Source organism: Theropithecus gelada, chromosome 11 (assembly GCF_003255815.1).
Source record: "Theropithecus gelada isolate Dixy chromosome 11, Tgel_1.0, whole genome shotgun sequence".
Classification (NCBI taxonomy): domain Eukaryota; kingdom Metazoa; phylum Chordata; class Mammalia; order Primates; family Cercopithecidae; genus Theropithecus; species Theropithecus gelada.
Genome location: NC_037679.1, coordinates 93349625 through 93363171, shown reverse-complemented (window position 1 = coordinate 93363171; position 13547 = coordinate 93349625). Strand labels below are relative to the sequence as shown.

The 13547-nt window shown below is 51.0% G+C and overlaps 1 protein-coding gene across 2 annotated transcripts in view; it reads right to left on the bottom strand.

Annotated features, from left to right (window-relative positions):
- Positions 1-10283, bottom strand: part of MMD2 (monocyte to macrophage differentiation associated 2) — a 50760-nt gene extending 40477 nt beyond the window's left edge. For both annotated transcript variants that reach the window (XM_025402642.1, XM_025402641.1), the window contains exon 1: positions 10047-10283. In XM_025402642.1, coding sequence (XP_025258427.1) covers positions 10047-10093 — 47 coding nt within the window. In that variant the 5' untranslated portion in view covers positions 10094-10283. The remainder of the gene's footprint in view (positions 1-10046) is intronic.
- Positions 10284-13547: the final 3264 nt, after the last annotated feature.

Genomic DNA, 13547 nt, shown 5'->3' with positions numbered 1-13547 from the left:
GGCCTCCAGAGAAGCTGGGACTACAGGGTTTCACCACCACGGCCAACTAATTTTTGTATTCTTTTGTACAAAAGATGGTTGCAGTGAGCTGAGCCAACATGGCAAAACCCGTCTCTACTAAAAATAGAAAAACTAGTTGGGCACAGTGGCACACACCTATAACCCCAGCTACTCGGGAGGCTGAGGAAGGAGAATCACTTGAGCCTGGGAGGTGAAGGTTGCAGTGAGCCGAGATCACACCACTGCACTCTCGACTCTGTCTCAAATAAAATTGTTATTGTTGAATTATTATCACCTATACTCACCCTGCTGTGCTATCAAATATTAGGCCTTATTCATTCATTCTAACTATTTTTTGGTACCCATTAGCCATCCCAACCTCCTTCCCACCTGCCCACTCCCCTTCCCAGCCTCTGGTAACCATCTTTCTGCTCTCTATGTCCAGAGTTCAATTGTTTTGATTTTTCAATCCCACAAATAAGTGAGAACGTGCAATGTTTGTCTTTCTGTGCCTGGCATATTTCACTTAACAGAATGATCTCCACTTCCATCTATGTTGTTGCAAATGACAGAATCTCAGTCTTTTTTTTTTTTTAGATGGAGTCTCACTCTGTTGCCAGGCTGGAGAGCAGTGGCGCAATCTCTGCTCACTGCAACCTCCTCTTCCCGGGTTCAAGTGATTCTCCTGCCTCAGCCTCCCGAGTAGCTGGGACTATAGGCACCCACAACCACGCCCGGCTAATTTTTGTATTTTTAGTAGAGACGGGGTTTCACCATATTGGCCAGGATGGTCTCCAACTCCTGATCTGATCGCCCACCTCAGCTTCCCAAAGTGCTGGGATTACAGGCATGAGCCACTGTGCCCGGCCAGAATATCAGTCTTTTTATGGCTGAACAGTACTATGGCATTTTATAAGAGTAGTGTGAACAAGCTAAGACAATTTGATCACAATTTTGCATCAGTGTTAAATTTCCTTTTTCCCCCATCTCCTCTCTCATATTTAACAAATGACCTGCCTATGTTACCATTTCCGGCTAGGTATTTTTAGAATAATTTTTTTCACTGTGGTAAAACACCCATCAAATGTCCTATCCTAACCATTTTTAAGCATACAATTTGCTGTCATTAATTACATTCACCTTCTTTTGTGTGTGTGTGTGTGTGTGTGAGAGAGAGAGAGAGAGAGAGAAATGGAGTTTCGCTCTTGTCGCCTAGGATGGAGTGCAATGGCGCAATCTCAGCTCACTGCAAACTCTGCCTCCTGGGTTCAAGCGATTCTCCTGCCTCAGCCTCCCGAATAGCTGGGATTACAGGCATGCACCATCATGCCTGGCTAATTTTGTAATTTTAGTAGAGACGGTGTTTTGCCATGTTGGTCAGGCTGGTCTCGAACTCCCTACCTCAGGTGATCTGCCTGCCTCTGCCTTCCAAAGTGTTGGGATTACAGGTGTGAGCCACTGTGCCCAGCCCTACATTCACCTTCTTATACCACCGTCACCACCATTCATTCCCAGAACTCTTTTCATCTTGCAAAACTGAAACCCTGTCCCTATTAAACACTAATTCCCCATTCCCTGCCCACCCCCACCTGCCTCTGCCAGCCACCACTCCACTTCCTGTCTCTATGGATTTGACTCCTCGAGGGACTTCAGATAAGTGGAATCATACAGTATTTGTCCCCTTGGGGCTGATTTCATTTAGCATAATGAATGTCCTCGTGGTCCATCCAGGCTGCCACGTGTGCCAGAATTTCCTTCCTTTTTAAAGCTAACTTTTTTTTTTTTTTTTTGAGTTGGAGTCTCACTCTGTTGCCCCACAGGCTAGAGTGCAGTGGCGTGATCTCAGCTCACTGCACCCTCCGCCTCCCGGATTCAAGCAATCCTTGTGCCTCAGCCTCTTAAGTCGCTGGGATTACAAGCATGCACCACCACATCCGGCTAATTTTGCATTTTTAGTAGAAACAGGGTTTCACCATCTTGGCCAGGCTGGTCTCGAGCTCTTGACCCCAGGTGACCCACCCGCTTCAGCCTCACAAAATGCTGGGATTACAGGGATGAGCCACAGTGCCCAGCCTAAATTTCCTTATTTTGATCTCATTGCATAAGAGAGTGCCCTGAAGGGTTTGTGGGTCTAGGGGCCTGATGTCCATAGGCAACTCTCACAGTACAGGAGGTGAAGGGCAGCCCTGACCCCACGAGGCACCTGCAGCTCCAGCCCGCCTGCAACCCTATCCTTGGAATCCTGAGAGCTACTCCCTTGATAACTGTGATGGCAGCCTCGAAAGTAGCTTCCGTCCCTTTATTTTCTTCCCTCTGGAGCCCAAGTCATGCTGCCCTCAGTTTAAAAGTGGTTAATGGTGCCATAGAGCCCATGGAACAGTGGTTGGGTGTGCCCGGGGCCCGCTGGGACCAGGCTCAGTATCCTCTCCACACCCAGCCTGTGTTGCAGCCTCACCAGACCCTGCCCTGGGTTCCTGCACTTCACCCCGCCATGCCCTCATTTTTCAATGTCCTTCCCTCACCCTGGAACACTCCTATTCATTCTGAAGAGCCCACCTGCATGCTGCAACCTCCGAGGCTTGTTCTGTCCTGTCATGGACACCTGTGGTTTCTGCCCATCCAGCAACTAGCCCAACTCATTCTTCCCCACCCCACCTCCTGAGACAAGGTCTCTGTCTGTCACCCAGGCTAGAATGCAGTGGCACCATCATGACTCACTGTAACCTCAATCTCCTAGGCTCAGGTGATCCTCCCATCTCAGCCTCCAAAGTAGCTGGGACTACAGGCGTGAGCCACCACATCTGGCTAATTTTTAAAATTTTTATACACGCAGGGTCTTGCTATGTTGCCCAGACAGGTCTGAAACTCCTGGGCTCAAGCAATCCTCCCATCACAGCCTTCCAAGTAGCTGGGACTATAGGTACGTGCTACCATGCCCAGCTAATTTTTTGCCTTTTTTTGGAGAGACAGGGTTTCACCAAGTTGCCCAGGTTGGTCTTGAACTCCTGGGCTCTAGTGATCTTCCAGTTCAGCCTCCCAAAGTGCTGGGATTACAGGCATGAGCCATCTTGCCCGGCCTCATTGATGCAAGGTTTGTGAATGCATCAATTAACCAACTAACCAGCTGTGGGTAGTGGACAAGCCAGGGATGCCCACCACATGCCAGACCACGCTGGCCCCTTAGGGGACAAAAGAGGGTTTGAATAGCCCCAGCCCACTCCTGCTCTGAGTGGCTTGCAGTCTGGCTGGGGAGATATGTGCAAAGCTGAAGGACCTGTGGAGCCATCGCCTGCTCATTCCTGAAGGATCCTGAAAGGCCCAGGACTTGGGACAAGCCTGGAAGGGTGGGCTGTGCCTGGATGAATGTGAAGATGCGTTTCTGCACTGCTGATGAAGTGGGGTTTCCAGGCAAATCTCAATTCCTATTTCTCCCTGCATATTCGTCAACTCAGCTGTTCAGTCAAGGAGGAAAGAAACACGCGGAGACCTGCTGGTGCTGAAAGAACAGCTCCCCCCCAGGCAAGGGCAGGGCGGCCACTGCCCCAACACTGCATGGTATCAGTCCATTGTTTATTTGGCATCTACTGTATAGCACTCTGCATGCATTTCCTCACAGTCAGTACTACCAAGAAGGCATCCTTTTTTTGTTTGTTTGTTTTTTAGATTCTCATAGGAGCACGAACCCTATTGTGAACTGCACATATGGGGATCTCGGTTGCGCGCTCTGTATGAGAATCTTTTTTTTTTTTTTTTGAGACAGTCGTGCTCTGTCGCCCAGGCTGGAGTGCAGTGGCACAATCCCGGATCACCGCAGCCTCCGCGTCCTGGGTTCAAGCAATTCTCCTGCCTCAGCCTCCCAAGTAGCTGGGATTACAGACACCCACCACCACACCTGGCTAATTTTTGTATTTTTAGTAGAGAAGGGTTTCGCCATGCTGGCCAGGCTGGTCTTGAACTCCTGGCCTCAAGTGATCTGCCCACTTCAGCCTCCCAAAGTGTTGGTATTACAGCCCTGAGCCACCACACCTGGCCTTTTTTTGTTTGTTTTTTTGCTTGGTTGGTTGGTTTTTTAGAGACATGGTCTTGATATAATGATCAGGGTGGTCTTGAACTCCTGGCCTCAAGTAATGCACTGGGATTACAGTCATGAGACACCATACCCAGCCAAAGAAGGCATCTTAATCCCTGTTTCCTCAATCCCTACAGCTCCCCACCTCAGCTGGCCATATTCTTATCTGAAGTGTTATCACATAGTTATTATCTGTTGTATGCTTCCCACAGAAGAATGTGGCTCCAGGAGGGCGGGGAATTGTCTTGGTCAGCACCACCTTGGCTACTTCCAACAGGTGCACACGGCAGCTGGAAACACCATCAATATCAACACATTCCTACAACTCCTGAACTCCTGCAGGTGTTGGGCAACACTTGACTTGTATAAAACCAGATTCCAATTCTTTACGCTGGCAACTAGATGGACATTGAACCCTCGGCCTGAGTGGTTTCATTTTCGTGCGATTCAGTCTCTCTCTCTTTTTTTAAGACGGAGTGTCACTCTGTCACTCAGACTGGAGCAGTGCAGTGGCAAGATCTTGGCTCACTGCAACCTCTGCCTCCCGAGTTCAAGCAATTCTCCTGCCTCAGCCTCTCGAGTAACTGGGACTACAGGCGCCTGCCATCACACCTGGCTAATTTTTGTATTTTTAGTAGAGACAGGGTTTTCCCATGTTGGTCAAGCTGGTCTCAAACTCCTGACCTTAGGTGATCCACCTGCCTTGGCCTCTCAAAGTGCTGGAATTACAGGCATGGGGCGCCGCACCTGGCCTCAATCTCATTTTCATAAAATATTTCGGTTTTACTGAACTACTTTGGACTTTAAATTTTTATAGTTATTCATCTTACATTTACATTTTGCCTTTTATTTTATTGTATTTTTTAGAGATGGAGTTGTTCTATCACCCAGGCTTGAGTGCAGTGGCGTGGTCATAGCTCACTGCAGCCTTGAACTCCTGGGCTCAAGGGATCCTCCTACCTCAGCCTCCTGAGTAGCTGGGACCACAGGCACACAACCATGCCCAGTTAATTTTTTTCTTTTTGTAGAGGCAGGGATCTCACTTTGTTGCCAAGGCTGGTCTCAAACTCCTGGACTCCAGAGATCCTCCCATCTCAGCCTCCCAAAGCACTGGGGTTACAGGCATGAGTCACTGCACCCAGACAGTTAGGCTTCTTATGCACTGGATATGAAAGTGGTATCTCATTTGACATTGTCTTGGTTACCACTGAGAGGGAGCAGTTCTTCACATGCTCACCTGTGTTCTCTTCCAAGAAATCCCTGTCCATGTCTTTTACACTTTCTATTGGGTTGTCTTTTGCTATTTCTTATTCTCTCTATATTTTGGATATTAATTACTTGTTGGTTAAATGTGTTGCAAATATGTCCTTCACACTGTGGCTTGTCTTCTACTTTCTTCATGGCATTTTTGATTAACAGAAACTTAATTTTTTTTTCTTTTTTTGAGACGGGGTCTCCCTCTGTCACCCAGGCTGGAGTGTGGGGGCTCAGTCTCAGCTCATTTGCAGCCTCGATCCCCAGGCTCAAGCAAGCCTCCCACCTTAGCCTCCTGAGTAACTGGGACTACAGGCGCACTCCACCATGCCCAGCTAATTGTATTTTTTTGTAGAGATGGGGTTTCACCATGTTGCCCAAACTGGTCTTGAACTCCTGGACTCAAGCGCTCCTCCCACCTCGGCCTCCCAAAATGTTGGGATTACAGGCATAAACCACCTTGCCCAGGCTGAAACTTAATTTTTAATGTAGCCAAGTTCATCAATTTTTTTTTATGATTTGTACTTTATGTGCCTTCAGAAACCTTTACTTACCCCAAAGTTCAAAAGTTATTCTTTTACAGATTCTCAAAGTTTTCAACTTTTTTATTTATTTCACATTTACATCTTTCATCCCTCTGAAAGTGCCTTTTCTGTATGGTGTGAGGTAGGGTTCCTGTTCCACTGTTGTCATCTGAATAGTGAATCGTCTCAGTACCATTTATCCAATAGACCATCCTTGCCTAGGTTTATCAGCAACACCATCTTTGGTAAAAATAAAATACCTTTTTAAAAGTTGAGATGGGGTCTTGCTATGTCGCCCAGAGTGTTCTCAATCTCCTGGCCTCAAGTGATCCTCCAGCCTTGGCCTCAGGTGTAGCTAGGATTACAGGCATGTGCTACCACATACAGCTTAAAATGCCTTTACATGCATAAATCTATTTCAGGCCTCTTTATTCTTATCCACTGGTCAATTGGCCCAACCATGCACCAACACGATACTGTCTTAATTCTTACAGCTTTATGATACGAATGTTTCTTGGTGTACAAAAACCATTCCAGGTGACCAGGTGGTTACTTACATCAAAGACTCTAGGTTAGAACCTAGGGGTTAGCTGGCCCTAGAAACAGAGACTCCAAGAAGACAGCATTTTTTACAATGTCACACAGCATTTAATTTGGAATACTCATCTCTCACCACAGAAGATACCAATATGGTAGACACAATCCACATGCGGTTACTGAGTACTTGGAATTGACTAGTCCAAATTCAGACTGGCTGTAAGTATAAAATGCACATTAGATGCTGAAGACTTGTGGTGAAAAAATGTAAAATATCTCGTAAATAATGTGTTCATATTCATTGCATGTTGATATGATAATGCTTTGCATATAAAGAGTAAACTAAAATATATTCTAAAAATTATAATAATTTCACCTGTTTATTTTTACCTTCTTATAACAAGATGGAATATCAAGCACACATTAAACTGAGTGTCTACTAGAAAATTTAAAGCTGGCCGGGCATGGTGGCTCACACCTGTAATCCCAGCACTTTGGGAGGCCGAGGTGGGTGGGTCATTTGAGGTGAGGAGTTCGAGACCAGCCTGGTCAATATGGTGAAACCCTACCTCTACTAAAAATACAAAAATTAGCCAGGTGTGGTTGCAGGCATCGGTAGTCCCAGCTACTCGGGAGGCTGAGGCAGGAGAATTGGTTAAACATGGGAGGTGGAGGTTGCAGTGAGCTGAGATTGTGCCATTGCACTCCAGCCTGGGTGACAGAGTGAGACTCCATCTCAAAACTAAATAAATAAAATAAAGCCACATCTGTGGCTTGTATATTTCTCATGGACAGCCCTGGATTATGTCATTAAATTCATTCAATCAGCTGGGTGCAGGGGTTCATGCCTATAATCCCAACACTTCCAGAGGCTAAGGCAGGAGGATCACTTGAGCCTAGGAGTTCAAGACCAGCCTGGGCAACATAGTGAGACCCCATCTGTACAAATACTTTTTTTTTTTTTAATTAGCCAGGCATGGTGGTGCACACCCGTAGTCCCAGTTACTCAGGAGGCTGAGACAGGAGAATCATGTTTGCCTAGGAGTTTGAGGCTGCAGTGAGCTATGATCATACCACTATATTCTAGCCTGGGCAAAAGAGTAAGATCCTATCTTTAAAAAAAAAAAAAAAAAAATCACTTAATCAATAAGCCTTTATTACGGACCTAATTTGCAGACCGTACAGTTGTAAGGACTGCACAATGAGGAAGGGAACAGAAATAGAACTAATCCACGCAATCCATTTTCTCCCTGGTCCCGTCACCCATAGAAGCTGCATTGGCCCAAGCGTGAAAGACTGACCAGCTCCAGATCCCTATTCTAATTCCAGAGCAGCCAGCATAACTGTCCAAATCTAGAGACCATTTAGACCAGCTCTCCTGACTTTACAAATCAACCCGCTGGGGTCAAGAGAGGTTGAGACATCTACCAAGGTCACACAGCAGGTGTGGGACAGGACCGGGCTGGTTGCTGAGACTTCAGAGTTCCTTCCCTTCGTGTCCATGTTGGCAGCCTTCAACCCAGGGTTTCTCCCTTTCCCGTGAACAGTTCACCAACTTACGTCTCACAAAATTCCCTGGAGTCAGCCTTTACAACTCCAAGTACCCACTGTGGGAGGCCGAGGTGAGAGGATCTCTTCAGCCTAGGAATTCAAGACCAGTTTGGGCAACATGGCAAGACCCCGCCTCTACTAAAAATACAAAAATTTAGCCAGGCGTGGTGGCGGGCGCCTGTAGTCCCAGCTACTCAGAAGACTGAGGCAGGTGAATCACTTGAACCTGGGAAGCGGAGGTTGCAGTGAGCTGAGATCATGCCACTGCACTCCAGAGTGGGCAACAGAGTGAGACTCCGTCTCAAAAAAAATATGTATATACAAAAATTATCTGGGTATGGTGGTGGTCCACACCTGGAGTCCTAGCTACTCTGGAGGCTGAGGCAGGAGGATCGCTCAAGCCCAGGAATTTGAGGCCGTAGTGAACCATGACTGTGCCACTGCACTCCAGCCTTAGTCTGGGTGAGAGAGAGAGACCCTGTCTCAAAGAAAAAAAAACAAAGGCGGGAGGCAGTGGGTCACGCCTGTAATCCCAGAACTTTGGGAGGCCGAGGCAGGTGGATCACAAGGTCAGGAGATTGAGACCATCCTGGCTAACACCGTGAAACCCCGTCTTTACTAAAAATACAAACAATTAGCCAGGCATGGTGGCAGGTGCCTGTAGTCCCAGCTGCTCGGGAGGCTAAGGCAGGAGAATCGCTTGAAACCAGGAGGCAGAGGTTTCAGTGGGTCGAGATCATGCCATTGCACTCCAGCCTTGGCAACAAGAGGGAGACTCCATCTCAAAAAAAAAAAAAAAAAAAAAAAAAAGGTAAGTCCAGTCCAGTTCACAATCTGGCCAACAGCAAATCCGCAGGAACTCATCCTCAAGTCCTTCCCAAGTGCATCACCTTCCCGGGTGGGATTCCCCAAGTTTAGGAAAGATAGACTCATCATGTCCCCTGGGGGAAAGAGAGGGTGAGACTGAGGGGGAAGGAAGGGCTCCATCCTGTCCCCTAGCCTTCCCTACCCTGGACACCATTCTAGCCCTGAGCTTCTGTTGTTAAGCTGTGCTCAATCTGACCAGAACTCATAGAGACTTCAGGGGCACCAGGGGACTCTCAACAACCAGTTGCAAGTAATAAGCCACACTGATGTGAGTAGGAAAAATACTGCCAACCCATCTCCCACTCACCATCCACTGGAGCCTCAGCACACACCAGGCCCCTCTGTTCACGAAGGCAGGAGACCCTCGGTGGCAGAGGGGGAAAGGTGACCTGGAGGACAGCCTGGTGCCCCCTCCAAAGAGGCCCCAGGGGCTGCTCCCACCAGAACAGTCTGTGCTCCCCAAAGACCACTGGGGACCGAGGAGCAACTTTAGGAGGGGTTTTTCATGCCAGCTTCCAGGCAAGCACACCGCCCCAAAAAATCTTAAAGATATGTAATAAGGAGAAACCCCCTCCCCACACCCACCTTCTTCACTGGAATTTCGAGCAACAGGAGCCTAACTTCTATTCAGCTCTCACAGTTGCTGCTATCACCATTTTACAGACGAGACCGAGGTTCTGAGGGGACCACGGAGTTCACACTATGAAAAGACTTGGAGGTACAGGTGCCCCCTCCCCTCCTGAGCCTCAGTTTCTTCATCTGAAAAGAGCACTTACTCTTTCCTCCGACTTGCTGGAAGGGTGGACAGAGGTGGTACCAATGCCTTTTGCCATGAACAAGAGTGCCCAAGAGAGACCCAGCGTAACTGCCCGAGCGTAACTTGGCTGGGCTCCAGGCGCTGTGCAAAGTGCTTTGCAAGTGCCAGCTCGCTTAATCCTCACGGGGACCCAGGACACGGGGACTCGCATAATCCCCGTTTTGCAAACGTGGAAATGAGATTCAGATAAGTGAAGCGACTTGTCCAACAGCACCCAGCGAGGAGGCGCGGGCATCCCGGTTACTCCATCCCAGCGCCAAGACGAGGCTGCCTGGGTCCTGGTTTTCTCGGGCGGGGGTGAGGGGTCCGCTGATCCCCTCGAGTGCTCCGGGCTGCGGGGCCCGAGTACCAAGGTGGCTCCCGCGGTCCCCGCTGCCGCGCGCCCCTCCCTACCTCCCCCCCGCGGACCCCCGCAGCCGCCGCTCACCTAGCGTACTTAGTCTTCTGGAAATCCAGCAGCCTGGGGGCGAACATCGCGGCGCTTCCATGGGAATCCGGCCTCGGGCTCAGAGAGCAGGCAGCTGGCAGAGCCTGGGGGGCGCGGCGGCCACAGCAGCAGGTTGGAGGGCGCGCGGCGGGGGCCAAGGGTACCTGGTCCGCGCCCGGAGCCGGAGCCCAAGCCCGAGGCGGAGCTGGAGGCGCCCGGAGCCGCCGACGCCAAAGCCAGAGCAGATGGTGGCGGGGGCGGGGCGGGCCTGCGGGCGGGCGGGCGGGATGACGGGGGCGCGGGGGGGCTCCGGGGCACGCGCCGCCAATCGCCTGGGCCCGGCCCCCTCCCTCCCGCGACCCCGCCGCCTCCGCTGGGGTGGAGGAGGGTCGTGGGGAGATGGGGGATGGGAGAGGTGGGGGTGAGGAAGTGGGCGTAAGGAGTGGGGGCGGGGCGGGGGGTCCTGGCCGTGCGCGCGAGCCGCCCATCGCCCAGGCCTTGGGCGGCCCTGGCCCTGGCCCCTTCCCGCCGTGCCCTTGCTGGAAGCGGGGAAGAGGGGGTTGGTGGGGTAGGGAGCGGCAAGTGGTAGTAGGGGGAGCGGGAAGTGGTAGTAGGGGGAGCGGGAAGGATTGGGAAGGGGGTGTGGGGGGTGGAATGCAAAGTTGGGGGGCTGAGGGAGTGGGGGAGGGGGAAGGGGACGGGAGTGGGAACTGAGGGTGCTGGAGGGGTTGGGGGAAGTGGGAAGTGGGGGGTAAGGAGAGTGGGAATGGATGTGGGACGAGTGGGAAGTAGGGGGGTTGGTGGGGAGTGTGGGTGGGGGAGTAGGAGGTGGGGGGTTGGGGGGAGTCAGGGGGTTGGTGGGTAGAGGGAGACTTGGAGGTTAGGGGAGTGGGAAGTGGGGGTGTTGGGTGGAGCGGGGTGGCCTGGGGGTGGAGGGAATGGGAAGTGGGAGGGTTGGTGGGGAGTGGGGGACCTGAGGGTAGGGGGACTGGAAAGTGGGGTCAGTAGGGGGTGGAGGGAGTGGGAAGTGGATAGGGGACTTCCCAATCCAGCCCCTTTTTCCCCCGGCTGTCCTCCACCAGTACTTTTTCCAGTGAGAAGAAAAAGGCCTCCAGGGCTAGAAGGGCTGCTGGCCCCGGCTGGGCTGGAGGGACAGGGGACACTGCGCCCATTGTCCCCAGTGTAGCTGGGCCCCCACCTACCGCCTACCTGTGGCTTGCTTGCTCCCCCCACCACCCCGCTCCCTATTGCCATGTCCCTGCGAGGCGCGAGGGACCCTATGGGACCTGCCCAGGAAGGGGTCAGGGGCTCCAGGAAAACCCTCTTCCCCCAAGACTTCATGATTCTGAGGACCCTGGTGACCCCCCCCCCCCCCCCCGACAGGGTCATTTGCAACTTTCTCCCTTAGGAGACCTGGGCCAGGTTCTAGGTTTTGGAAAACCAGTCACCCTATGGGAGGCTTGGAACCCTTGAGGGCTGATGGAGGGAAGAAGCCTTCCATGCCAAAGACATGCCAGCTGCACCTGGGGAACCCAAGGATTGGTCCACAGATTGAAGGCCCTTCCTTTGCATGCACACTTCACCCTCCTTCCCAAGCCCCAGCCCCTGTTCCTTTTTATTAATATAGCAATGCTTTATTTGAGATCTTGCTGAACATTCAGAAGATAACCCCACCCACTCCCCCTGCCCCCAGGGAGCTAGGACCAGAAGTGGGAAAAAGACAAAGGACTTCATCTTGTTTTCTTTTTTTTGAGATGGGGTCTTACTCGTCACCCGGGCTGGAATGCAGTGGCGCCATCTCAGCTCACTACAACCTCTGCCTCTCAGGTTCAAGCAATTCTCGTGCATCAGCCTCCCAAGTAGCTGGGACTACAGGCATGCACCACCATGCCCAACTAATTTTTGTATTTTTAGTAGGGATGGCGTTTCACCATATTGGCCAGGCTGGTCTCTAACCCCTTGACCTCAGGTGATCCGCCAGCCTCAGCCTCCCAAAGTGTGGAGATTACAGGTGTTGCTGACTCCATCTAATTTATTTTGGCATTCCCACTGGGGAGGACCAAAGGGTTATAAGTAGATGCCTTCAGAGGCCACGGCAGGGCTGAGGGCTAGGGGGTGGGATGGGGGATGGCTGAGCTGGGGACCAGAAGAGGGGTCAGGAATGCTTAGGAGGCAAAGCCCACCAGACCACCCTGATGATGGATTAGAAGTGGCAGATGCAGCCAGGCGTGGTGGCTCACGCCTGTAATCCCAGCACTTTGGGAGGCCGAGGTAGGTGGATCACGAGGTCAGGAGATTGAGACCATTGTGGGACTATAAGTCCCAGCTACTCGGGAGGCTGGGGCAGGTGAATCACTTGAACCCGGGAGGCGGAGGTTGCAGTGAGCCAAGATTACACCACTGCACTCTAGCCTGGGTGACAGAGTGACACTCCATCTAAAAAGAAAGAAAGAAAGTGGTAAATGGTCTCTTTCTCTCCTGGAGCCGAGACACTCTTCCACCCTGGGACATGAGAACTCCAGGTTTTCCAACCTCTGCCTCCAGGATCTCAGCCTCCGTCCCAGCCTCACATATCTATCTATCTATCGATGTATCTATCTATCTATTTTTTTAAGCCAGTCAGGGCAAGCCACTGCTCATGCCTGTAATCTTAGCATTTTGGGAGGCCAAAGCAGAAGGATTGCTTGAGGCCAAGAATTCAACACCAACCTTGGCAACATGGTGAAACCCCATCTATACAAAAAATTTTAAAATTGGCCAGGCATGGTGACATGTGCCTATAGTCCCAGCTCCTCAGGAGGCTGAAGCAGGAAGATCGCTTGAGCCCAGTAGTTGGAGGCTGCAATGAGCTATGATGGCACCACTGCATTCCAGCCTAGGTGACAGAGTGAGACTCTGTCTCAAAAAAAAAAAAAAAAAAAAGACAAGGGCCAGGCGCAGTGGCTCACGCCTGTAATCCCAACACTTTGGGAGGCCAAAGCAAGTGGATCACCTGAGGTCAGGAGATTCAGACCAGCCTGGCCAACATGGTGAAACCCCACCTCTATTAAAAATAAAACAAATGAGCTGGGGGTGGTGGTACACACCTGTAATCCCAACTGTTTGGGAGGCTGAGGCATGAGAATCGCTTGAACCAGGGAGGTGAAGGCTGCAGTGATTGTGCCACTGTACTCTAGCCTGGGTGATAGAGCAAGACTCTGTCTCAAAAAGAAAAACAGAAGAAGAAAGAAGAAGCAAAAGAGGACGAAGAGGAGGAGGAGAAAGAGGAAGAGGAGGAGGAGGAAGAGGAGGAAGAGGAAGAGGAGGAAGAGGAGGAGGAGAAGAAGGAAAAGGAAGAGGAGGAGGAGGAAGAGGAGGAGGAGGAGGAAGAGGAGGAGGAGGAGGAAGAGGAGGAGGAGGAGAAAGAGGAGGAGGAGGAAGAGGAGGAGGAGGGAAATGAAACAGAAGAAATGACTTTTTAGGCATTGGTGCATAGTGAGGAGGAGTCACATTCTTTAAGCC